We start from the raw sequence: 27279 nt of genomic DNA on the forward strand, positions 1-27279 counted from the left end.
CTCCATCTGTTGGTATCATCTTTAATTTCTTTCATCAGTGTCTTATAGTTTTCTGCATACAGGTCTTTTGTCTCGCTAGGTAGGTTTATTCCTAGATATTTTATTCTTTTTGTGGCAATGGTAAATGGGAGTGTTTCCTTAATTTCTCTTTCAGATTTTTCATCATTAGTATATAGGAATGGAAGAGATTTCTGTGCATTAATTTTGTATCCTGCAACTTTACCACATTCATTGATTAGCTCTAGTAGCTTTCTGGTGGCATCTTTAGGATTCTCTATGTATAGTATCATGTCATCTGCAAACAGTGACAGTTTTACTTCTTCTTTTTCAATTTGTATTCCTTTTATTTCTTTTTCTTCTCTGATTACCATGGCTAGGACTTCCAAAACTATGTTGCATAATAGTGGTGAGAGTGGACATCCTTGTCTCGTTCCTGATCTTAGAGGAAATGCTTTCAGTTTTTCACCATTAAGAATGATGTTTGCTGTAGGTTTGTTGTATATGGCCTTTATTATGTTGAGGTAGGTTCCCTCTATGCCTACTTTCTGGAGAGTTTTTATCATAAATCGGTGTTGAATTTTGTCAAAAGGTTTTTCTGCATCTGTTGAGATGATCATATGGTTTTTATTCTTCAATTTGTTAATATGGTGTATCACATTGATTGATTTGCGTATATTGAAGAATCCTTGCATCCCTGGGATAAATCCCACTTGATCGTGGTGTATGATCCTTTTAATGTGTTGTTGGATTCTGTTTGCTAGTATTTTGTTGAGGATTTTTGCATCTATATTCATCAGTGATATTGGTCTGTAATTTTCTTTTTTTGTAGTAGCTTTGTCTGGTTTTGGTATCAGGGTGATGGTGGCCTCACAGAATGAGTTTGGGAGTGTTCCTTCCTCTGCAATTGTTTGGAAGAGTTTGAGAAGAATGGGTGTTAGCTCTTCTCTAAATGTTTGATAGAATTCACCTGTGAAGCCATCTGGTCCTGGACTTTTGTTTGTTGGAAGATTTTTAACCACAGTTTCAATTTCATTACTTGTGATTTGTCTGTTCATATTTTCTATTTCTTCCTGGTTCAGTCTTGGAAGGTTATACCTTTCTGAGAATTTGCCCATTTCTTCCAGGTTGTCCATTTTATTGGCATAGAGTTGCTTGTACTAGTCTCTTAGGATGCTTTGTATTTCTGTGGTGTCTTTTGTAACTTCTCCTTTTCCATTTTTAATTTTATTGATTTGAGTCCTCTCCCTCTTTTTCTTGATGAGTCTGGCTCATGGTTTATCAATTTTGTTTATCTTCTCAAAGAACCAGCCTTTAGTTTTATTGATCTTTGCTATTGTTTTCTTTATTTCTATTTCATTTATTTCTGCTCTGATCTTGATGATTTCTTTCCTTCTGCTAACTTTGGGTTTTGTTTGTTCTTCTTTCTCTAGTTCCTTTAGGTGTAAGGTTAGATGGTTTATTTGAGGTTTTTCTTGTTTCTTGAGGTAGGCTTGTATAGCTATAAACTTCCTTCTTAGAACTGCTTTTGCTGCATCCCGTAGGTTTTGGATCATCGTGTTTTCATTGTCATTTGTCTCTAGGTATTTTTTTATTTCCTCCTTGATTTCTTCAGTGATCTCTTGGTTATTTAGTAACGTATTGTTTAGCCTCCATGTGTTTGTGTTTTTTAACATTTTTTTTTCCCTGTAATTCATTTCTCATCTCATAGCGTAGTGGTCAGAAAAGATGCTTGATATGATTTCAATTTTCTTAAATTTACTGAGGCTTGATTTGTGACCCAAGATGTGATCTATCCTGGAGAATGTTCCGTGCGTCCTTGAGGAGAAAGTGTAATCTGCTGTTTTTGGATGGAATGTCGTATAAATATCAATTAAATCTATCTGGTCTATTGTGTCATTTGAAGCTGTGTTTTCTTATTAATTTTCTGTTTGGATGATCTGTCCATTGGTGTAAGTGAGGTGTTAAAGTCCCCCACTATTATTGTGTTACTGTCGATTTCCTCTTTTAGAGCTGTTAGCAGTTGCCTTATGTATTGAGGTGCTCCTATGTTGGGTGCATATATATTTATCATTGTTATATCATCTTCTTGGATTGATCCCTTGATCATTATGTAGTGTCCTTCCTTGTCTCTTGTAACATTCTTTATTTTAAAATCTAATTTATCTGATGTGACTATTGCTATTCCAGCTTTCTTTTGATTTCCATTTGCATGGAATATCTTTTTCCATCCCCTCACTTTCAGTCTGTATGTGTCCCGAGGTCTGAAGTGGGTCTCTTGTAGACAGCATATATATGCGTCTTGTTTTTGTATCCATTCAGCCAGTCTATGTCTTTTGGTTGGGGCATTTAATCCATTCACGTTTAAGGTAATTATCGATATGTATGTTCCTATGACCATTTTCTTAATTGTTTTGGGTTTGTTTTTGTAGGTCCTTTTCTTCTCTTGTGTTTCCCACTTAGAGAAGTTCCTTTAGCATTTGTTGTAGAGCTGGTTTGGTGGTGCTGAATTCTCGTAGCTTTTGCTTGTCTGTAAAGCTTTTGATTTCTCCATCAAATCTAAATGAGATCCTTGCCGGGTAGAGTAATCTTGGTTGTAGGTTCTTCCCTTTCATCACTTTAAGTATATCATGCCACTCCCTTCTGGCTTGCAGAGTTTCTGCTGAGAAATCAGCTGTCAACCTTATGGGAGTTCCCTTGTATGTTATTTGTCGTTTTTCCCTTGCTGCTTTCAATAATTTTTCTTTGTCTTTAATTTTTGCCACTTTGATTACTATGTGTCTCGGCATGTTTCTCCTTGGGTTTATTCTGTATGGGACTCTCTGCGCTTCCTGGACTTGGGTGGCTATTTCCTTTCCCATGTTAGGGAAGTTTTCGACTATAATCTCTTCAAATATTTTCTCTGGTCCTTTCTCTCTCTCTTCTCCTTCTGGGACCCCTATAATGCGAATGTTGTTGCGTTTAATGTTGTCCCAGAGGTCTCTTAGGCTGTCTTCATTTCTTTTCATTCTTTTTTCTTCAGTCTGTTCCGCAGCAGTGAATTCCACCATTGTGTCTTCCAGGTCACTTATCCGTTCTTCTGCCTCAGTTATTCTGCTATTGATTCCTTCTAGTGTAGTTTTCATTTCAGTTATTGTATTGGTCATCTCTGTTTGTTTGTTCTTTAATTCTTCTAGGTCTTTGTTAATCATTTCTTGCATCTTCTCAATCTTTGCCTCCATTCTTATTCCGAGGTCCTGGATCATGTTCACTATCATTATTCTGAATTCTTTTTCTGGAAGGTTGCCTATCTCCACTTCATTTAGTTGTTTTTCTGGGGTTTTTTTCTTGTTCCTTCATCTGGTACATAGCCCTCTGCCTTTTCATCTTCTCTATCTTTCTGTAACTGTGGTTTTTGGTCCACAGGCTGCAGGATTATAGTTTTTCTTGCTTCTGTTGTCTGCCCTCTGGTGGTTGAGGCTATCTAAGAGGCTTGATGGGAGGCTCTGGTCTTCTCCCTATTTCTTATCCCTGAAGTTGTATGGTTCTGTACAGCTGTCCTGAGGAAGCAGCTCTCATACGTGGTATGTTATTAAGTGTCAGGATTCAAAGGAGTGCACAACTGCTTTGTAGAATTTGATATTTTTCACACAAACATGACAGAAACTTCTTTGAGGATGGAGTCAGAAAAGGTTAAAAGCATGAACAAAAGAGTTTTGATTGTATGTTCTTGTGTCAGTGTACCAGTGGAACAAACTTGGAAAATGGAACGTCTAGAGGAAAATGTTAGCTGGGTACAGATCGTCCCTGCCCCACCATACTGCACACCTCTCTAGTGGACCAGAATATTCATGTTTCTTATCAGATTGTGTTGGATCAGAATTGTTAAATTTCCATTATCTGGGGACTTCCATGGTGGTCCAGTGGTTGAGACTCCGAGCTTCCACTGCAGGGGGCTTGGGTTCGATCCCTGGTCAGTGAACTAAGATCCCGCATGCCGCACCGTGTGGCCAATAAAAAAAAACAAAAAGATTCCATCATACAATGCCCTTTTAAAAATCAAGTATCAAAAGTAGTTTTACTTTTCTTGCCAGGCACACTGCAACTGAGACTAGAAATTTCTACTCATTAGTCACATTCCATTCTTGTTTTCTTGAAAATATACCATGATCTTTGGATGAGAATTTGGAGAATACCCTAAGTTTAACCAGGCAAGGGGAAGCCATTGAGGGCTTTTAAGCAGGAAAGTGATTTAGGTAATCTAAATTTCTGGTGGCTTTTAAGATGTTTGTCCGTTGTGCCTCGTGGTTTGACTCTTATGTGTCTAGATGCAGATTTCTGTATATTTATCCTGCTTGGGATTTGTTGTGCTCTCCAAATTTCAAATTTATGTCTTTTATTCAATGCAGACTACTCAGTTATCATCTCTGTAAGAACTGTTTTCCTACATCCTCTTGTCTTTTTTCCTGAACTCTAAGTATGTGTGTTACACCTTCTTCTATCCTTTTTGTCTCTTAGTCCTTCTAGTGTTTTGGGGGGAAAAATGAGAGGAGTGGACTTCTCTTTCAATGATATATTCCCGGTAATTTAAAAGATTTTTTTCCTATAAGTCAGATTTTTTTCAGTGGACTTATTTTTTTTAATATCGAGTTTAAATTTTTAATTTTATTTTGTTTTATTTTTTTGGCTGTGCCTCGTGGCTTGCAGGATCTTAGTTCCCTGACCAGAGATTGAACCCGGGCCCCCAGCAGTGGAAGCTCTGAGTCCTAACCACTGGACCACCAGGGAATTCCCAAATTTTTTATTTTAGATGGTCTATTTAGATGGTCTACTTTTTCAAACCTGCCAGGATCTTTTTTTGATAACATTTTGTTCCTTGCTTTGATATCTTTTGTTAACTTCTTCACCCATATACTTATTTTATATTTTGCTTCTAAATTCCATCATCAAGTCCTTGGGTGTCTGATTTTACTATTTGTTTTTCTGACTCTCCCTCTTGAAGGTTTCTGTGGTGTTTTGTAATGTTGGATTGTGAACTTTTGTTCCTCTGGAAATCCGGAAGGCCTGGGTTGATGTTGTGCCCTCCAGAGAGAATGTGTGTTTGTTAATTTCTCAGCTTGTGGTTTCTTAGAACACTCAGGTAGTATAAATTGAAGACTCAATTTATATTGTTTGAGGGTGAGCCTGTGTTTACAAATTCCCAGAGATAAGCCCTGCTCCCTGATGAGACATTTCAACTCTTCATCTTGTAGGTACCCAAGGCTTTGTCCCTTTATCCTCCATCTCTCAAGGCAATTGTCACAGAACCAAAGGTTCAAGCTTACTAGGACTAGCAAATGTCCTCAGAACCACCATGGCATTAATGCCTCCTTACCTCCCAAGTTTCCTCTCTATTTCCTATTCTCCTTTACTCCCTTTATTCTCTCTGATTTTACTTCCTCACTTGCAAGCTCAGCTAAGCATTATGCATTTAAGAAGATATTTCTTTATCGTGTCTAGTTTTGTAGTTGGAATGTTTTTTCAAGATATTTATCCCTCCAAAATATCCAGAAATGAAAGAGCTATTTGAGCAATTTTTATTTTTTAAAATTCACTCTGTGTCTGGTATGGAGAGTGAGTTGGATGGGGCCGATATTGGAAAAGTGAAAAACAGTTAGGTTAACATTATAATAGAACAGATAAGAAATACAGAGGGATTGCAAGATGTGTATACAACCTAAATGTCCACTGACACATTAATGGATAAAGAAAATGTGATATGTACATACAATGGAATATTATCCAGCCTTAAAAAAGGAGGAAATCCTGCCATATGTGACAACATGGATACACCTTGAAGACATTATGCTAAGTGAAATAAGCCAGTCACAGAGGAAAAAATACTGCATGATTCCACTTAAGTGAGTTGATGGGGTTTAGGACATGTGACCCCAAAATACCACACCTTGACATATTGAATATTTTAAGCTAAAGGAGTTTGAAAAAATGTCAGAAGCAGGAGGATCACTCTGCCCTCCTCCCGTCCTTGCCCTTCTTCCCTGAAACAGGTCATAAAATGCTCATGTGCTAAGTTTCCCCCACTTTACTACAATTCCCTCACCCTCCTGAACCTCTCATATTCCTCCACCGTGGTACACTCTTCGTCAAATCCAGCATAAAATACTCAGGTCTAACTGTTTCTTTGGATCTTCATTTTCTTATGAAGGCTCCTATGTCATGTAAAACTACATTAAATAAATTTGTATACTTTCCGTATACTTTCCCCCTGTTAATCCATCTTTGTCAGTTTAATTTTCAGACCCAGCCAGTGACCTTAAAAGGGCCGAGAAAAGATTTTTCCTCCATTGTAAGGTATCTAAAATAGTCAGAGTCGTAGAATCCAGGGGCTAGGAAGAAGGGGAAATGGGAAGTTGCTAGTCAAGGGGTATAAAGTTTCAGTTCTGCGAGATGAATAGGTTTTAGAGACCTGTTGTACAACACTGTGCCCACAGTTAACAATACTGTATTATACACTTAAATTTTTCAAGAGGATAGAGCTCTTATTAAGTGTTCTTATCACATAAAAAAGCAAAAAAAAAAAAAAGAATTGTTTTAATAAAAAAGAAGAAGGCTTGGCCTATGGCGATCGTATAGAAGATGGAGAGAGCTGATTTTTTTCAAATGCCCTATCTTTTAAAGTACACAAGTAGCATAGTATTATAAAAATAAGCCAGACAGGGAATTCCCTGGCAGTCCAGTGGTTAGGACTCCATGCTTCTACTGCTAGGGGCCCGGGTTCAATCCCTGGTCGGGGAATTAAGACCCTGAAAACTGTGCAGCATGGCCACAAAAAAAAAAAAAATTTTTTTAAATAAATAAATAAACCAGACAGTCAACAGTGTAATCCATTGCTTCTCCTCCCCACTCAGAGCTAGCACTCTCCCCTAGAGATAACTTCTGTCTATATTCATTAAGACTTCTTATGTATTTATGTTTTATGTAGATTTGATTTTTATTCAGGTATGGTGAGGCCAACAGATCAAGATTGCCATTGAAAAGGTAGCTGATTACTCACAGTTCCCAAAAGGAGGGAGGTACACCACAGCCGCTATGCAGGACCACAGGAGAGAACACTGAGGTTGGTTGGTCGCAGGCAGAGAGAGATGGGGAAACTGTGTGCAGGAGCCTTTTTGTGGTTTTTGAGGGGAAGAATGTCTGCTGACACAGGGTAATGGACTAAACAGGTCTAAAATCGGCTAGTTTGAATACTTTCATTGGCTCCCTCATATAGGAGCTGCCCCTAGTTGTCTGATACTGGCCTTGGGTGGGTAGGGCTGTGGGAATAGTGGCCCTGAGTGTAAAAGCCAATAAAGGAGGCAGTTGCGGATGTGGGTCTGGGCTGGGTGGTTTGCACATGAAAATCGCACTCGCAGCCCTTTGCTCTCTCTAGGAATCAGCTAACCCTGGGGGGGGGGGGCCCTCTCTGGTCAGCAAAGCCCCAAGATGCCAAAGTATCAACACAGAAACTAGAAAACATTTCAATGTACAAAATAATTTTTTTCTTCCAAATTGAGGTTATATTTTATATATTTCAGCAGGTTGCCTTTTTCACATAGCACAAAATATGAACATCTCTTTATGACAGAGGAAATTGATCTACATTTTTAAAAATGACTACATAGTATTCTCCTGTATGTACAATAACTTATTTAACCATTCTACAATTTTTGAACTTTTGTTTCCAGTTTTTCATGATCATGAACAATATGGTAGTGAAAATCCTTACCACTTTTTGTATGGTTGTATAGTTTTATAAAATACTTAAAAGTGGGATTTCTGGACCAAAGGGTTTACGTGTTACAAATTTGTAATTTAATAAATTAAATACATAATTTAATAAATCTCAGTTAAAGTTTAATCTAGTTTAATTCCAAAAAAGTAAAACAATTTACATTCCCACCAGTAGTGTAATGGAGAGGGCTGTTTTTCTCATACTCTCAATAATATATGATTTTATTGGTCTTTTAACTTTTAGTCAATTTGGGGAAAATATCAGTATCTTAGCTGTTAACCACTAACAAAAAGTGAGCCTATGTGAAAATACCAGACATAAGAGAATTCAAGGCAAAAAGGATTTAAAAGGGCAGAGTGATATTTTATTTTGATAGGTCACCTTCTACCAAGAAAATAGCCATAAACCTTAATGTATTATATAATTTCCAATGTCAATGTCATATGGTTCAATCTAATATTTAATTGCATAGCTTCAACATGTATAATGCAAAGATTCAGAAATACAAAGATAAATTGCTAAACCTGTACTTATCATAGAAAGCTTTAAAACATTTCTTTCAAAGATGAGCAGATCAGGAAGAATAAATAAGGATAAAGAGGATTTGAACAACATAATTAACAAGCTTGACCTACTAAATACACCTATGTAAACAGAGTATAAATTTTTTTGCAAATTCCCATGGAATATTTAGTACCTCCCAGCACACACATAAGCATCTTAGATTTATTGAAAAAGTAAATTTTCTGGGAATAGTGATTACTATTTTAATTTAGTAAGAGTTTAGGTTGTAACCTAAGGAAAAAGTGCCCATAGTAGGAAAAAGCAAGAAAAGGCAAAATGTTTCCATCAAGTTTTGCAAACAGAGAAAAGACAGCCACAAGGAAGAATGCCTTGGCCTCCTGTGTGGTTCCAGCTGGGACCCCTTGGGCTCTGGAGCCCCCAGGCCCATCTGTCTTGTCAGCACTCTTCTGTTTCTAGGTTAAGGAGCTCAGCCTTCTCAGATGTGGCTTGAGAAACATAGCCTTCTAATCCAGGAGAGTAAGAAGACTTAGAAGTGGGGAGGGGGCAGGAGTGAGCAGCAGGGAAACAGTCTTCAGGGGTTGGGCCTGGGTGTGAGGGACACACCCCAACTGAGCAACCTCCCTCTTCAAATCCTCCTTGCAGGCCTGATCTGACTGAGGTCAGAGCTGCCTGCTGCTGGAAAGCAGGGAGCCCTGAATGCTTGGCCCTGGCTGTGGATATCCTCACTGGCTTTCTCAGGGAAGGTATGCCGGACTAGGCCGGCACCTAATTTATCGGACTCTAGATCTGGAAGAAATCAGATCAGCCCTGGATCCCTCGGCCAGCTCTGAAGACAAGATGGGGATCACACCTGTGTGTTAAAGAGGTTTCTGCCTCGTTGTGGCTCGTAGTAAACACATACCAAAGAAGGTAAGAGCTTTCTTTCTAGCCTGAAGTACAGAAAATAGCTGAGACCATGAGGGCAACAAACTTATGTTTCACACGGGAAATAGATACAGATTTGGCCTGGGGACAGAGTCAGAGACGGCCCCTTTGTTATCTCATCCATTTACCAAGGGAGGGTCTTTGCTGTGTGTGTTTTGAGGTCTTGGAGTCCTGGATGATGAATCTTGCATTTCTTGGGTTCACTTAGTGGGCAGATAAACAATTACCTACATTAAAAAAAAAAAAAGATAATGTCAGATATGCATGATACTAAGTCAAGTCCTAGAAGGACAAGGCCTCTCACCCATGCAGTGTAAATGTGCCAGTTACCTGGGAAGATGGCTCAGCTGGGGAATCACCAGCTAGAGAAGCAGTCATTACCAAAAGGCGCTGAGGACATACCAAGCTCATGTTTCTTTTTCTTTTTTTTTTTTTAATAGGAGATAGTCTTTTTTTTTTTAATTAATTAATTTATTTATTTATTTATTCTTGGCTGTGTTGGGTCTTCGTTTCTGTGCGAGGGCTTTCTCTAGTTGCGGCAAGCGGGGGCCACTCCTCATCGCGGTGCGCGGGCCTCTCACTAATCGCGGCCTCTCTTGTTGCGGAGCACAGGCTCCAGACGCGCAGGCTCAGTAATTGTGGCCCATGGGCCCAGTTGCTCCGCGGCATGTGGGATCTTCCCAGACCAGGGCTCGAACCCGTGTGCCCTGCATTGGCAGGCAGATTCTCAACCACTGCGCCACCAGGGAAGCCCCCATTTACCTTTTCTTTTTTTTTTAAATTTATTTTATTTATGGCTGTGTTGGGTCTTCGTTTCTGTGCGAGGGCTCTCTCCAGCCGCGGCAAGCGGGGGCCACTCTTCATCGCGGTGCGCGGGCCTCTCACCGTCGCGGCCTCTCTTGTTGCGGAGCACAGGCTCCAGACGCGCAGGCTCAGCAATTGTGGCTCACGGGCTTAGTTGCTCCGCGGCATGTGGGATCCTCCCAGACCAGGGCTCGAACCCGTGTCCCCTGCATTGGCAGGCGGACTCTCAACCACTGCGCCACCAGGGAAGCACCCCATTTTCCATTTTTGATCTTATGCAGTTTTTACTTTTTCATTTTTTGCCCTGAGAATTATTTTACTTCTTTCTATTCTGTGCACTTCCAAACCCCAAACACTTTAATATATAGCACGGCTCTATAGGCAAGTTACCAATGATCAAAGCAAGTTGTGAGTCATTGGTGGACTCAATCATTGCTGAATTCCCTTCCATCTCTAAAACTGCAGGTATCTAGGGGGAGTTTGGTTGCTTTGGTCATGATGGCTTCTCACTTTACCCCATACTCAGATTCTGCTTTCACAACATCCCTTATATCTGGGAACCATTTTGTGGATTTAAAAAAAAAAAAAAGATATGGTGCTTTTTTCTTTGATTATTTCTTTATTATGTTAAACCAAGATAAGCAAGGTGAGCCTTTCATTTTGATTTGCAAGGGAAAAGATAACAACTCTGACAATCCCCAGTACAATAACCTTCAAAAATAGAGGAAGGAGAATGGGGTAGAAGTAAAGGAGTAAAAGAATATAGATGTGAAATCCACTCTTGATGTTTAGTTAGTACATCTCACAGAGCTTCCTGAAGAAGAGCTAGAGAAAGATTCATCTATGTTGTGTAAAAATAAATCCAGCATAAAGTTTATTCAATTACTATTTAATGAATCTCCACTCCGTGTCAGGTACTGTGCTAAGTCCTGGAGATAAAATGATGAATTTGCTCACACACAATCTTTGCTCTCAAGGAACTCAGTCTAATAGTAGAGAGATACAAAATTGAACACTAGAATATGGTATTTCAGTGATGAAAATGTTGACAAAAATTCAGTGAACTATCAAGAGGAAAAAAAGGGAATTTTATTTGAGCCAAACTGAGGATTATAACCCAGGAAGTAGATTCTCAGAAAGCTCTGAAAACTGTTCCGCCTCTTAAAAGTGGAAGGCACAGTCATATTCATTACGGAGACAAAGGATCGTACATCAAAATGACTAATAGAATGCTTGGCAAGGACTGATAGTCAATTCTAGGTTGTCCAGTAGTACTTATGTGAATTTACCCTGTATGTGCATTATTCATGCCCATTGTTTTATATTGAATTATAGATATCATCAATGGTTTCAAGTCATTTAGACATCATTATTCTAGTTGGAGTTTTAAATATACGTTGAGAAGCACAAGAGATTATTACTCTTAATCACACAGAGCACAATCAATATAGCCAACAACAATAGCAAAGTCAGAAGCAAAGATTTAAGCCATGAATCCCCAGGGCTTAACCATTTACCCAGAATTTCATTTAGACTGGAAAGGGGATTGTTCAATGCAGAAACCTGATTTTATATGTGAGTCATTAGATAGCTATATTAGCGGACTAATCTGGTATGAAAGCACAACATTCAGTCTGGATTATAGAACAAGTTTCCCATTGTAAAGCAGTTTTAAAAATCGAGCCATTTCGTTTTCCAACATCACTTTCCCATTACAGAAACTTCAGAATTGAGTACATTTATCAAAGGTAGTAAACAAACATGGAGGTATAAGCTGACAGGAAACACTTTAGAGGAACATCTGAAAAGTCAGTGTCAACAATTATGAGGGATCTATATCAGCCTTTTAGTGACCAAGGAATTTGATGCCAGATCCAACAATCAGTTAAATTGCCTCCAGTAACTATACTTTGTGACAACTTACTACAGAATTTTCCTTCCGTCTTCAACACTGGGGCAAAAGGATAGCTAGAAGTAAAACCAATAACTTTAAATTTTGATAGAGAGATAGATATTTGGTAAACACTACAGTTGAACTAGTAGGATGGGTCTAACAGGCCTGGTCCAGACTCTTGGGTTAGCTGTCTGCTACTGTTGTCTTCTTCTTCTGTCCTAGCTTGGTGATGCTTGAATTAGTTAGTTGAAGTCAGGTGCGAGAAACAGGGCCTGAAGTCCATTTAGGTGGAGGGGCCTTTTTATTTATTTATTTTTAAATTTTTTTTACACCACCACCCCCCCACGTGGCTTTCCCCCCTTGGTATCCATACGTTTGTTCTCTACATCTGTGTCTCAATTTCTGCCCTGCAAACCAGTTCATCTGTACCATTTTTCTAGGCTCCACATATATGCATTAATATACGATATTTGTTTCTCTCTTTCTGACTTACTTCACTCTGTATGACAGTCTCTAGATCCATGCATGTCTCAACAAATGACCCAATTTCGTTCCATTTTATGGCTGAGTAATATTCCATTGTATATATGTACCACATCTTCTTCATCCATTCGTCTGTCGATGGGCATTTAGGTTGCTTCCATGACCTGGCTATTGTAAATAGTGCTGCAATGAACATTGGGGTGCATGTGTCTTTTTGAATTATGGTTTTCTCTGGGTATATGCCCAGTAGTGGGATTGCTGGGTCATAGGGTAATTCTACTTTTAGTTTTTTAAGGAACCTCCATACTGTTCTCCATAGTGGCTGTATCAATTTACATTCCCACCAACAGTGCAAGAGGGTTCCCTTTTCTCCACCCCCTCTCCAGCATTTGTTGTTTGTAGATTTTCTGATGATGCCCATTCTAACTGGTGCGAGGTGATACCTCATTGTAGTTTTGATTTGCATTTCTCTAATAATTAGTGATGTTGAGCAGCTTTTCATGTGCTTCTTGGCCACCTGTATGTCTTCTTTGGAGAAATGTCTATTTAGGTTTTCTGCCCATTTTTGGATTGGGTTGTTTGTTTTTTCAATATTGAGCTGCATGAGCTGTTTATATGCTTTGGAGATTAATCCTTTGTCCGTTGATTCGTTTGCAAATATTTTCTCCATTCTGAGGGTTGTCGTTTCGTCTTGTTTATGGTTTCCTTTGCTGTGCAAAAGCTTTGAAGTTCCATTTGTTTATTTTTGTTTTTATCTCCATTACTCTAGGAGGTGGATCAAAAAAGATCTTGCTGTGATTTATGTCAAAGAGTGTTCTTCCTATGTTTTCCTCTAAGAGTTTTTGATAGTGTCCGGTCTCACATTTAGGTTTCTAATCCATTTTGAGTTTATTTTTCTGTATGGTGTTGGGGAGTGTTCTAATTTCATTCTTTTACATGTAGCTGTCCAGTTTTCCCAGCACCACTTATTGAAGAGACTGTCTTTTCCCCATTGTATATCCTTGCCTCCTTTGTCATAGATTAGCTGACCATAGGTGCGTGGGTTTATCTCTGGGCTTTCTATCTTGTTCCATTGATCTACATTTCTGTTTTTGTGCCAGTACCATATTGTCTTGATTACTGTAGCTTTGTAGTATAGTCTGAAGTCAGGGAGTCTGATTCCTCCAGCTCTGCTTTTTTCCCTCAAGACTGCTTTGGCTCTTCGGAGTCTTTTGTGTCTCCATACAAATTTTAAGATTTTTTGTTCCAGTTCTGTAAAAAATGCCACTGGTAATTTGATAGGGATTGCATTGAATCTGTAGATTGCTTTGGGTAGTATAGCCATTTTCACAATATTGATTCTTCCAATCCAAGAACATGGTATATCTCTCCATCTGTTGGTATCATCTTTAATTTCTTTCATCAGTGTCTTATAGTTTTCTGCATACAGGTCTTTTGTCTCGCTAGGTAGGTTTATTCCTAGATATTTTATTCTTTTTGTGGCAATGGTAAATGGGAGTGTTTCCTTAATTTCTCTTTCAGATTTTTCATCATTAGTATATAGGAATGGAAGAGATTTCTGTGCATTAATTTTGTATCCTGCAACTTTACCACATTCATTGATTAGCTCTAGTAGCTTTCTGGTGGCATCTTTAGGATTCTCTATGTATAGTATCATGTCATCTGCAAACAGTGACAGTTTTACTTCTTCTTTTTCAATTTGTATTCCTTTTATTTCTTTTTCTTCTCTGATTACCATGGCTAGGACTTCCAAAACTATGTTGAATAATAGTGGTGAGAGTGGACATCCTTGTCTCGTTCCTGATCTTAGAGGAAATGCTTTCAGTTTTTCACCATTGAGAATGATGTTTGCTGTGGGTTTGTCATATATGGCCTTTATTATGTTGAGGTAGGTTCCCTCTATGCCCACTTTCTGGAGAGTTTTTATCAGAAATGGGTGTTGAATTTTGTCAAAAGCTTTTTCTGCATCTATTGAGATGATCATATGGTTTTTCTTCTTCAATTTGTTAATATGGTGTATCACATTGATTGATTCGCGTATATTGAAGAATCCTTGCATCCCTGGGATAAATCCCACTTGATCGTGGTGTATGATCCTTTTAATGTGTTGTTGGATTCTGTTTGCTAGTATTTTGTTGAGGATTTTTGCATCTATATTCATCAGTGATATTGGTCTGTAATTTTCTTTTTTTGTAGTAGCTTTGTCTGGTTTTGGTATCAGGGTGATGGTGGCCTCACAGAATGAGTTTGGGAGTGTTCCTTCCTCTGCAATTGTTTGGAAGAGTTTGAGAAGAATGGGTGTTAGCTCTTCTCTCAATGTTTGATAGAATTCACCTGTGAAGCCATCTGGTCCTGGACTTTTGTTTGTTGGAAGATTTTTAACCACAGTTTCAATTTCCTTACTTGTGATTTGTCTGTTCATATTTTCTATTTCTTCCTGGTTCAGTCTTGGAAGGTTATACCTTTCTGAGAATTTGCCCATTTCTTCCAGGTTGTCCATTTTATTGGCATAGAGTTGCTTGTACTAGTCTCTTAGGATGCTTTGTATTTCTGTGGTGTCTTTTGTAACTTCTCCTTTTCCATTTTTAATTTTATTGATTTGAGTCCTCTCCCTCTTTTTCTTGATGAGTCTGGCTCATGGTTTATCAATTTTGTTTATCTTCTCAAAGAACCAGCCTTTAGTTTTATTGATCTTTGCTATTGTTTTCTTTATTTCTATTTCATTTATTTCTGCTCTGATCTTGATGATTTCTTTCCTTCTGCTAACTTTGGGTTTTGTTTGTTCTTCTTTCTCTAGTTCCTTTAGGTGTAAGGTTAGATGGTTTATTTGAGGTTTTTCTTGTTTCTTGAGGTAGGCTTGTATAGCTATAAACTTCCTTCTTAGAACTGCTTTTGCTGCATCCCGTAGGTTTTGGATCATCGTGTTTTCATTGTCATTTGTCTCTAGGTATTTTTTTATTTCCTCCTTGATTTCTTCAGTGATCTCTTGGTTATTTAGTAACGTATTGTTTAGCCTCCATGTGTTTGTGTTTTTTAACATTTTTTTTCCCTGTAATTCATTTCTCATCTCATAGCGTAGTGGTCAGAAAAGATGCTTGATATGATTTCAATTTTCTTAAATTTACTGAGGCTTGATTTGTGACCCAAGATGTGATCTATCCTGGAGAATGTTCCGTGCGTCCTTGAGGAGAAAGTGTAATCTGCTGTTTTTGGATGGAATGTCGTATAAATATCAATTAAATCTATCTGGTCTATTGTGTCATTTGAAGCTGTGTTTTCTTATTAATTTTCTGTTTGGATGATCTGTCCATTGGTGTAAGTGAGGTGTTAAAGTCCCCCACTATTATTGTGTTACTGTCGATTTCCTCTTTTAGAGCTGTTAGCAGTTGCCTTATGTATTGAGGTGCTCCTATGTTGGGTGCATATATATTTATCATTGTTATATCATCTTCTTGGATTGATCCCTTGATCATTATGTAGTGTCCTTCCTTGTCTCTTGTAACATTCTTTATTTTAAAATCTAATTTATCTGATGTGACTATTGCTATTCCAGCTTTCTTTTGATTTCCATTTGCATGGAATATCTTTTTCCATCCCCTCACTTTCAGTCTGTATGTGTCCCGAGGTCTGAAGTGGGTCTCTTGTAGACAGCATATATATGCGTCTTGTTTTTGTATCCATTCAGCAAGCCTGTGTCTTTTGGTTGGAGCATTTAATCCATTCATGTCTAAAGTAATTATCGATATGTATGTTCCTATGACCATTTTCTTAATTGTTTTGGGTTTGTTTTTGTAGGTCCTTTTCTTCTCTTGTGTTTCCCACTTAGAGAAGTTCCTTTAGCATTTGTTGTAGAGCTGCTTTGGTGGTGCTGAATTCTCTTATCTTTTGCTTGTCTGTAAAGATTTTGATTTCTCCATCGAATCTGAATGAGATCCTTGCTGGGTAGAGTAATCTTGGTTGTAGGTTCTTCCCTTTCATCACTTTAAGTGTATCATGCCACTCCCTTCTGGCTTGTGGAGTTTCTGCTGAGAAATCAGCTGTCAGCCTTATGGGAGTTCCCTTGTATGTTATTTGTCGTTTTTCCCTTGCTGCTTTCAATAATTTTTCTTTGTCTTTAATTTTTGCAAATTTGATTATTATGTGTCTTGGCGTGTTTCTCCTTGGGTTTATCCTGTATGGGACTCTCTGCACTTCCTGGACTTGCATGGCTATTTCCTGTCCCATGTTAGGGAAGTTTTCGACTATAATCTCTTCAAATATTTTCTCTGGTCCTTTCTCTGTCTCTTCTTCTTCTGGGACCCCTATAATGCGAATGTTGTTGCCTTTAATGTTGTCCCAGAGGTCTCTTAGGCTGTCTTCATTTCTTTTCATTCTTTTTTCTTTAGTCTGTTCCGCAGCAGTGCATTCCACCATTCTGTCTTCCAGGTCACTTATCCGTTCTTCTGCCTCAGTTATTCTGCTATTGATTACTTCTAGTGTAGTTTTCATTTCAGTTATTGTGTTGTTCATGTCTGTTTGTTTGTTCTTTAATTCTTCTAGGTCTTTGTTAATCATTTCTTGCATCTTCTCAATCTTTGCCTCCATTCTTTTTCCGAGGTCCTGGATCATCTTCACTATCATTATTCTGAATTCTTTTTCTGGAAGGTTGCCTATCTCCACTTCATTTAGTTGTTTTTCTGGGGTTTTATGTTGTTCCTTCATCTGGTACATAGCCCTCTGCCTTTTCATCTTGTCTGTCTTTCTGTGAATGTGGTTTTTGTTCCACAGACTGCAGGATTTTAGTTCTTCTTGCTTCTGCTGTCTGCCCTCTGGTGGATGAGGCTGTCTAAGAGGCTTGTGCAAGTTTGGAGGGCCCTTTTTAAAAATGAGAGATGTGGGGGACTTCCCTGGCGGTCCAGTGGTTAGAACTCGGCACTTTCACTGCTGGGGCCCAGGTTTGATCCCTGGTTGGGGGAACTAAGGTTCCACAAGCCACGTGGCAAGGCCCTAAATAAATAAATAAAATAAAGATGTGAATCCATGAATTAATGTCTTTCAGTTTGGCTGTACATGGATCAGTTAATAATACTTGACAAGGTTCTTGCCATCGTGGCTGCAAAGATCTTTTATTTGATGTCCTTTCTAATAAGCAAAACCTTGAGATAGTATTCCATGATCCTTAAGGTTTTCATCTCCTAGAAGCTTGCTGTAAAAGGAGCTAGTTACCAGTTTTTTAAAGTGTCTCAATAAGACCCTGTCAATAATGTAATATATTTCTTTTGAACCACCATGGGTGAAAGTTTCCAAAAATATTGTTTTTTCTATAAAACCATTTTCTCGGATGCCCAAGGGGTAACAGATGTACATGCTGGAGTAATGGCAATTGTGCTTCAGTAGACACTATAAGGTTTTTCTGGTTTGTTTTTTAATCAGGTCTAAACCATATTTGTGTGGTGGGGTCAAAATTCCGCTTTTTGTTCCAGTATCTGCTTCTTTTCCTTAGCGGTGGTTTCCTGAGCCTGTAGAAAGAAATCTTTTATTTCATTAGCAGGGTTAATGGAGAGCAGTGGACATTCTCAAGGCTGGGCAAGATTAGTGTTTAAAGCTGCCTGTTTGGCTGCAGCATCAACAAGCTGATTTCCTTTTGCTTCCACAGTGTCAGATTTGGAATGCCCTGGTGTTTTAATAATTGCTAACTGTTTGAGCAGTTGCATAACAATTAACAACTCTGCAACCTGTTTTCCTTTTTTTTTTTGGCTGCACCTCGCGGCTTGCAGGATCTTAGTTCCCCGACCAGGGATTGAACCCCAGCCCCTGGCAGTGAAAGTGCTAAGTTCTAACCACTGGCCCGCCAGGGAATTCCCCCATTTTTTAAATAGGTTGTCTTGAAGAGGTTAAAAACCTCATTGTTTCCACAGCATTCCAAAATTGTGTGCCACTCCAAAAGCATAGCAACTGTCAGTGTAAAAATTTGTTATCTGGTCTTTGGCTAGTTGGCAAGCTTGGGTTAAGGCAATTAGTTCAGCTTATTTTGCTGACATTGTTTCTGATAAATAAGAACTTTCAGTTGTGTCCACTGCGGATGTTATTGCATACCCAGCTTGGTAATATTCATCCCTTAAGGAGGACCCATCTGTAAATCAAATAGATTAGCCTTATCAATAGGAGCTTCTTGTAAGTCATTCCTGGGAGCAAAAAGATAATCTGTTAACACTATGCAGTTTGGTTGTTTTCTTCCTGTAGTGCTGGAAGCAATGTTGCAGGGTTGTTATTACATAGAAGCAAGATAGTATTAGGTGCAGAAAGCAACAATGCCTCTTAAGAAGTTAGTTGGCATACAGAATAGTGCTAAATGTAGTGAGAGTTTAGAAGAGACTCAACTGAGTGTGGGACATAAATAGTTAAAGGAGACCCCATTACTATGTCTTCAGTAGTCTTACATAAGAGAACCCTTGCTGAAAGGGTCCACATACAATGTAGAAGTCCTTTTGCTACCGAGTCTAATTTAGTTTTGGAGCGTAAAAGCAAGTCATTTACAAGCATTTTTGTAAAAGGGTCAGAGTAAGACAATAGCTATCTATAAGTGACAAAAGACTTAAAAGCATGGTTAAAGACCTGATTACAATGCAATTGTCAAGGAAATTTGGCTATTTCTGTGACATATGAAATTTTAAGATAATGACTAGAATTATGGACATTTCAAATTTTAGGAACTTCATACAATTTCTAGAACATTTATATTAATAACGTTTACCCATAGAATATAACTTAAGAAGGTTTATCATTACTCATTTGACAATGTTTCCCATGTAATTTAACAGACCAAATAAGCCTGATTATTTTAATATCTCTCTTTGAGATGTTCAGGGGCCCTCTGTAGTATCCCAAAGTTAGCTAGAGGTCAAAAGAACTTCATTTAGAATTTGATTTGAGAAAGTTTGTCAAAGATATCAAAACGTTTTAAATGTTTGGCCAAGTAGGATCATAAGTCACTGTGAAGCAATATTTATTCACTTAACCAAAGTGACAGTAAACGATTTCAAAGGCAAGTGCAGAAAGTTACTGGTAAAGAAACTTCACAATCTGTTATTCAAAGCAAATTAACATTTCAAAGAAAACTTAGAGAAAAAAATCAAATTCTAGTTTTACACCTTTTCACACTTAATATTAAATTTCACTTATTTAATCAAATTCAATCTAATCTAAGACAGTCTTTTTTTTCTTTTTTTTGGCTGCATTGGTTCTTCATTGCTGCGCGCTGGCTTTCTCTAGTTGCGGCAAGCAGGGGTTACTCTTGTTGCGGTGTGCGGGCTTCTCACTGCGGTGGCTTCTCTTGTTGCAGAGCACGGGCTCTAGGCATGCAGGCTTCAGAAGTTGTGGCATGTGGGCTCAGTAGTTGTGGCTTGCAGGCTCTAGAGCGTAGGCTCAGTAGTTGTGGCGCACGGGCTTAGTTGCTCTGCGGCATGTGGGATCTTCCCAGACCAAGGATCGAACCCGTGTCCCCTGCATTGGCAGGCGGATTCTTAACCAGTGCTCCACCAGGGAAGTTCCTCTAAGATAGTCTTGACCATGCATAAAACTCTTTTCTCAAGGTTCCCGTTTTAGAATAAATTTCTAGAAATATATGCCATTTCATAGTATACTCTTTCAATAAAGCACAAAATATTTATTAATATTCTCATACATATTTAGTTTCATTGTAATAAGAAGTCAAAAATAGGTAAACGTAGACTCCTTTAGCAATTAATGTTTCAGCATTTTATCTTATTAAAAATGGTCTAGAGGAAAAAAAATGATCTAGACATTCAATGAATTTCTGTCATTTAACTTACCAGAACTCTAAGGTTTCAAGTTGCCAGAAATCTGGAGAAACTATTTTTAGGTAGACATACCATAAAACATAATTGTTCTTAAATAGTTTACCCAAAACCTTTTATCCCATTTATATCTATTTCATTACCTATGAAAATATCATCAGATCATTAATTTTCTTGTTAACAATATTTATAACTTAGATAAATGAACTTATTGAATTTCAGTAAACCTAGGTGCAATAAAAGTATTCTACTTAATGTTGATGACTCTAAAAACATGTCTATATTAATTAAACCATCAGTTTAAACTTGCTTCTTGTTTCAGTAAATATTAATCCTAGATCACGTGATCCTTTAAAAATTTGTGTTAGTTTAAGTTACATTTAGAAATATTTGATTTGTAAGCACTTGCTTTTAAGTCAATTAAATAGAGCTCTTTTACAAATAATTTTGATAACACCATCCAGAGGTAGGGTTATATTATTTTTATAACATACACACAGACATACATACATCCAGATAGACACAGACAGAGATCTCATAGTTTTCTTGCTTGCATTTTAGAAAGCTCCCCTCTCCTTTTTTTTTCCCCCTTTCAGTTTTAAGTTCTATTAATGGAGCCAAGGCTGTAGTCTCAGGCGATATGGGCTATGTTTACATTTCAAGACATGATAAGAGTTATAACTTTAAGCTTTCTCCTAGGAATACTTTTGTTCTCTCAGGGTCAGAATTTTGCAAAGATGTTTTATCAAGCTGGTTTTCTCTACAGTTTTGGAACGTCAAAAGAATTCTATCCTGGCCATTTAAGAGTTAAGATTAAAGTGCTTGCAAACATTGGCTTTGTTTCAATTGTACATGAAGCCAGCCGGGGTTCCAGGAGTGGGTGCACATACCGGAGCTGTTCGGCCTTTGAGGCACGGTTTCCCGTTATTCATTTGGTACCCTAATTCAGATATGATCTGAACAACTTTCTGAGGTCAGTGTGATGGATCGAATGTGTGCTGCTTCTGAGTCTAGCTTCCCAAGGAGTTACCCTTGGGTCTGTTCGACTCTCTTACATGTCTGAGTCTCTCTCTCCAGCAGTCTAAAACTGCCATGGGTGCCCAGAGCACTAGGTGATTGTGCCTTATTGTGCCCCCTGGGGAGCAGAATTTACTTAATGATTGTACTGGGATCCCCTGTAGGACCACTGCATGGCATGAGGACTGATTCTCAGACACTTCCGCTAGGTTCTCAGTCACCTGAGGACACATTATGGCCGGAAGGAGCGAAGTCCCTTTTCTTCAGAGCTGAGCAGGCTCAGTCTCTCATTTCACCAGCAACGGTTTGTTCAGACCATATACACATAATCTTTCCAATTTAAGCCAAATTTAAAAAAAAAGATGGCCAATCCAGTTTACTTCAAAGTTCCTCCTAGGTGTCTGCCTAGGAATTTCCCCTTCGGTCCCTGGCTAGGAAATAGGAAATATACCAGTATCCCCTTAGGACTCCAAGCCCCAAGAGAAACAGCTTGAATAAAATTCAGGACGTCATTTAAAGCAATGGTGTCTGGATATCAGAAGAACTCACCGAAGCACCTGAGGAATACTAAGAAGTGGATGGGGCTCAAAGGGCCCATGCTGGTACCAAACACTGGTTTGGGGTAGACTCCAGGTGTCCTCTTGTGGGTGTCTCTGATATCCTGTTGGCTACCCCAAGAAAAGGACGAGGAAAATTCAGTTAACTATCAAGTTAAGAAGAAAAATAAAGGGAACTTTATTTGAGCCAAACAGGATTGTAACCTAGGAAGCAGCTTCTCAGAAAGCTCTAAGAACTGTTCCACTTGTTAGGAGTCAAAGGCACAGTCATATACATTTTGGAGACGAAGAATTGTACATCAAAATGACACACTGATATTTTACATGAAGTTCATCAAGGATACGCAGTCCAGGTAAGCATGGGCAAAGTGAGCAGCAAGTCACCATGACCCCCTTTGGAGCTGGGAAAGAGCACTATTCTTCTAAGAAGTCACATTGCTAGCATAAGAAGAAAGAAAAAATATTCATCTTTATGCTTCCGCAGGCACCCCCGTCTTTGAGGAGGTCTGGTTAATGTGTAATGCAGATGCATACTACACATTAGGGAAAGAAGAGGCCCAAACAAACACAGAGAGAATTTTGTGTTTAATTTTTCTTGTCCTGCCTTGAAATGTAAATTTTATTTCATCAGAGATGTGACTAGGATATTCAGGAGTTCAGAGGAGGGGCGTGTTGAACTGGCTTCTTTAAGGAAGGTGAGGCCTGAAGTGAGCCTTAAGGAATGAGTAAAGTTAGTCATGTGTGGGCTAGGACATTCCAGGTAAGAGCAAGAACCCAGAAGTCATGGTGGTCAAGAAGTAGAGTCGAAGAAAGGAGAAAAGAGAGATGAGGCTGGAGGAGGAGGCTTTTGGGAAGATGAGTTCTATTTGCGTTACATGGAGCCTGAGGCACCCCAAAATTCAGCAGGAAGCTGGGTGTGTGAGGCTGAAGTTTAGAGTTAGTCTGAAATGGAGATGGAGATTTAAGAGGGAGGAAGTGATAGCTGAAAGTGTGAGATGACTCAGTTATTTAAGAAGCATATACAAAAAAAATAAAAAAGAAGCATATACAGAGTGAGGAGAGCAGACATTTGAGACTAGAATACAAATCAAATTGACATTTAAGGGGTGGATAGAGAAAAATGAGCTCAGGAAGGAGAGAGAAGAAAGAGACAGTATGAAATAAAATTCATATTTTATGGCAAGACAAGAAGAATTTAAACATAAAAAAATTTCTCTGCCCTTTGGCCTCCTCTCTCCCCTCTACTGTGAACTGTGTATCTGCATTATGCATCAACCAAACCTCCCCGATCGGCAGGAATACCTGCTCAGCCGTAAAGACATCATTCTCCCAGCACCAACAAGACAATTGCTTGAAGATGACATTCCCTCTTGATCTTGTAAGGGGTCACATGACCCGCCACTTTGTACTTGCAGATCTGGATTGTGTAAACTGTAATACATCATTTGCTGTACAGTTCTCTGTCTCAAAAGCAACTTATATAAAACTGTGCCTTGATTTCTAACCAGCAGAACAGTTCTCAGAGCTTTCTGAGACGCTCTTCCGGGGTTATAAATCCTCAAATTTGGCTCAAATAAAATTTTCCAACTCTTTCTTAGATTGACTGATTAATGTTGTGTCAACAAGAGATAGGCGCATGGCATCATGGAAAGCCAAGGGGTAGAATTTAAATCAAGGCATGACTTATGCCATGATGGCCTTGCTGTTCTGGCACGGTCAGGGCTGAAAAGATGAAGGCATTGGAGACATCAGCATGAAAAGGTTTGGTCAGTAGTGAGGATGAAAAACATGGTGTTAAGAGGAATTAAGGAGAAAGTAAGTGGTCTACTCCAGAGAAATCTGGATGAGAAGAAAAGAGAAGTTGGGTTATAGCTTGAGGGATATAGGAGGTCAAAGGATGACGATGATGATGAAATGCTCTGAGAAGAGACTTCAGTATGTTTTTAGACTGAAGAAAATCTAGTAGGAAGGTTGAAAACATAGGGGAGAGATGAGATGACACATGGAGGGAACATAGGGGAGAAATATCTCATGCACTGAGGCTGGGGAGGTGCGGGGAGGGTGCTATCACATGATAGCCTCACATTTTTTTTTATGATGTGGGACACAAGGTTCATAGATAATTTGGTCTACCTGAACTAATATTCTGCCCAAATCTCCCTATTGCAGGTTCCTTCTTCCTTTTGTCAGCAAACAATTCACTCTCCCTTGGACCTGCTATCTGCATCCTGCAGAAACATTACACTTAAGCTATGGGAAGCGGCGCCTCAACCCAACATCATTTTGCTTTCCAGAATGCAGAGAAAGGTATGTGCTTCCCACCTTCAGACTAACTGTGGGTACCCCGAAGCCTACATAGCATAGGGAGGGGCTTCTCAGGGTGGGCAGGAAATCGTCATTTCTCCTCATGCTAACTCTTGAAAATCGGCTTCTCCTCCTTGCGACATGACCACTAGGATGCTCAGCTGAATGTCTTAGGACTTGATGAACTATATTTAATAGAATTAAAATTTACTCAAGGAGTCAGTGTTGTCCATTGGGTTTATCCCAAACTACACCTTTACAACTGAATGAAATAAGATTGGGCAAAAAGGAGATGAAAGAACGTTCTAGGTAGAGGGTACAAAGGTCATGAAGTAGCAAGGAGAGAGACACATTCAAGGAACTGAGTGGTCTGAAGTGAACAAGATGGAGGGTGACATGGCATGAGGCTGCTGAGGTGTGCAGAGCCCACGTCACTCAGGAGCTTGTAGGATTTTAAACTTTATCCTAAAGACAAGAAGAACCACTGAAGATTTCAAAACAGTGAGTTCTAGAATAAGATTTACATACATAAAAGACCCTTCTGGCTTCCATGAAGAAGGGATTGAGGCAGGCTGGATGGTGGTGGTAAGAGTAGAAGGAAGAACTATTTATTTATTTATTTATTTATTTATTTATTTATTATTTTTTAAAAATATATATATTTATTTATTTAATTTATTTTGGCTGTGTTGGGTCTTCGTTGCTGCACGCGGGCTTTCTCTAGTTGTGGCGAGCCGGGGCTACTCTTTGTTGTGGTGCACGGGCTTCTCACTGTGGTGGCTTCTCTTGTTGCAGAGCACAGGCTCTAGGCACGCAGGCTTCAGTAGTTGCAGCACGTGGGCTCAGTAGTTGTGGCTCCCGGGCTCTAGAGCGCAGGCTCAGTAGTTGTGGCACGCAGGCTCAGTAGTTGTGGCACACAGGCTTAGCTGCTCCGCAGCATGTGGGATCTTCCCGGACCAGGGCTCGAACCTGTGTCCCCTGCATTGGCAGGCAGATTCTTAACTACTGGGCCACCAGGGAAGCCCAGAAGAACAATTTAGAAGCTACTAAAGTCATCTAAGCAGGAGATGATAATGCCTTGGTCCAGAGTTGGTGGCAGTAGAGATGGAGAGAAGAGGGTGAATTCCAACAATATTCAGGAGGTGGAATTGATAGGATCCACCTGATTACATGTGTGGGGTTGGGGAAAAGGATGGATCAAGAATGACCTCCAGGTTTCTAGCTAGAAAACATCGGCAGGTGATAATGCCAATTTCTGACATAAAGATAATGGAGAAGAACCAAGCTCAAGTAGAAGGAAGGTGCTGAGTTTATACACACTGGGTTTGAGATGCCCATGCAACATGCAGGTGGATGTGCTGAGTAGGCAGTTGCATATTCAGATCTGGATTTTGGAGATGTTGGTGGAGATACATGCATTTGGAAGGCATCAGAGTACGGGTGATTGTTGAAGCCATGGGGGTCACTGAAGTAGCCTAGAGTGAGAGTAAAGATAGGTCGGAGACCAGGGCCTAGGACAGAGCCATGAGGGACTCCAGTACTTATTAAGCATCGGTCGAAGAGGATGAGCCAGTGAAGGAGGCCGAGGAGAGGCAGCCAGAGATGAAGGAGGAAGCAAGGGAAATAGTGACAGCACCCTGTTTATATAAGCCTAAGCATCTTTATAAGCTCATGGCTTCCTTTCTAGTTTGGCAATAGGTCCCAGGCTCATCTTGCATATTTTTGGCTCCAGACCAGAAATAGCTATTTCTCCAGAGCTTGGGGTGTTCGCTACCAGGTTGGTCATTATTTCCTACACCTTTTCAGTGACCAGATCCAGAAAATATGTATTATTTTAATGACCAATTTATATTTAGGATCACAATATTTTTACTTAAAAACTTTGATATGATATTATATTTATATCTCCTTTCTCTTTATTAAAAAAAACTTTTTTCCCTAATGATACTGATGTGGTATTATTTACTTTGTCCTACAGCATATAAAAAAGTTTCTGAAAAATAATAACAATACTATTATAACAATATGATTACTGAAAACTCTTTAAGATTTCTTTGTAGTTCTTTTTGTCCTTTGAGTACATCCACTAGGCATATACAACTTACTGAATTTTCAAGTCATTTGAAAGAACTCCTTTCTGTGTGGTTATGCCACTAGTTTGTACAAGATTAGATTCACTTGTTTGACTTTTGCTTTTTAGAGATTGATTTTTTTTTAAATTTTGATTTAAATTTGCTTTATAATTTTATAAAACATTTATACAATTCCCATTCCAATTATCTGGTGCTGTGTAACAAACGATCCCAAAACTGAGTGGCTTAAGACAATCATTTTATTCTGCTCATGATTTTGTGGGTCAGGAATTTGCAGAGGGCCCAGCTCGATGGCTTGTCTATGATCCTCAGGGCAGCTGGGGCTGGAGGTTCTGCTTCCAGGACGGCTCTTCACCTTGGCCTCTGTCTCCCCGCGTGGTTGCCTTGTCCTTAATGTGGAATTTTAACAGCCAGGTGTATCTGTAACTTTTGCCGTAGGATTTAGTCTGCACGAGGCTGAGGAAGAGGAGCCCAAGCATGTAGTATTGCACTGATGGGAAGGGAGGATGGGGTAGAGGTCCTTAAACTATGCTACAACCTCACAGCACCCATCTCAATGGAACCCAGGCCCTAGACAGAGGATTGGGAGGGAGAATAAAAGGGAGAAACAGAGGCACTGCCTGGTCTGCCTACCCTGCCTACCCTGAGCAGCCGAAGAGGTACTGAGGATGTAAGTATGTCCAGTTGGCAGCACCTGCCTTAAAATGCTTGAGGCAAGGTGTTAGCAAACAACATTTTCACGGAAACTTGATGGTCATGATATTCCTCAGTGATACCTACCCTTCAGCACAAGTCAGGATCAATCATGGAGCTTGTTAAACCTACAGATTCCTGGGTTCCCTGTAGAGATTCTGATGCTGTAGGTCTAGGGTGAGGTGCAGTTGTCTGTGTGTTTCCCATGACTTGTTACTTTAAGTACCGCTTACTCTGGACGTTTCATTCACTACTCTGAATGGGGATTTACAGAATTCAATCCTCATCGCTTATTATTTCGTGAGTGCCTTTGGGACATACTTAGTGTATGACATTTTTTCCTCACAGAAAACCAAATTCAGCTTTGCTTAAATTTCTCTCAAGTTCTCTTTTCCCATTCAGTATTGTATCTCATCTCCTCTTAGGGACATCAGTAGGAATT

At 39.2% G+C, this 27279-nt stretch overlaps 1 protein-coding gene across 1 annotated transcript in view; it reads left to right on the forward strand.

The window, feature by feature from the left end:
• The first annotated feature begins 9107 nt into the window (after positions 1-9107).
• PPEF2 (protein phosphatase with EF-hand domain 2) overlaps positions 9108-27279 on the forward strand; it is a 45397-nt gene continuing 27225 nt past the window's right edge. The window contains exons 1-2 of the mRNA XM_068542149.1: positions 9108-9181; positions 23917-24054. Coding sequence (XP_068398250.1) covers positions 24000-24054 — 55 coding nt within the window. The 5' untranslated portion in view covers positions 9108-9181; positions 23917-23999. The remainder of the gene's footprint in view (positions 9182-23916; positions 24055-27279) is intronic.

Source organism: Eschrichtius robustus, chromosome 4 (genome assembly GCF_028021215.1).
Source record: "Eschrichtius robustus isolate mEscRob2 chromosome 4, mEscRob2.pri, whole genome shotgun sequence".
Taxonomy (NCBI): domain Eukaryota; kingdom Metazoa; phylum Chordata; class Mammalia; order Artiodactyla; family Eschrichtiidae; genus Eschrichtius; species Eschrichtius robustus.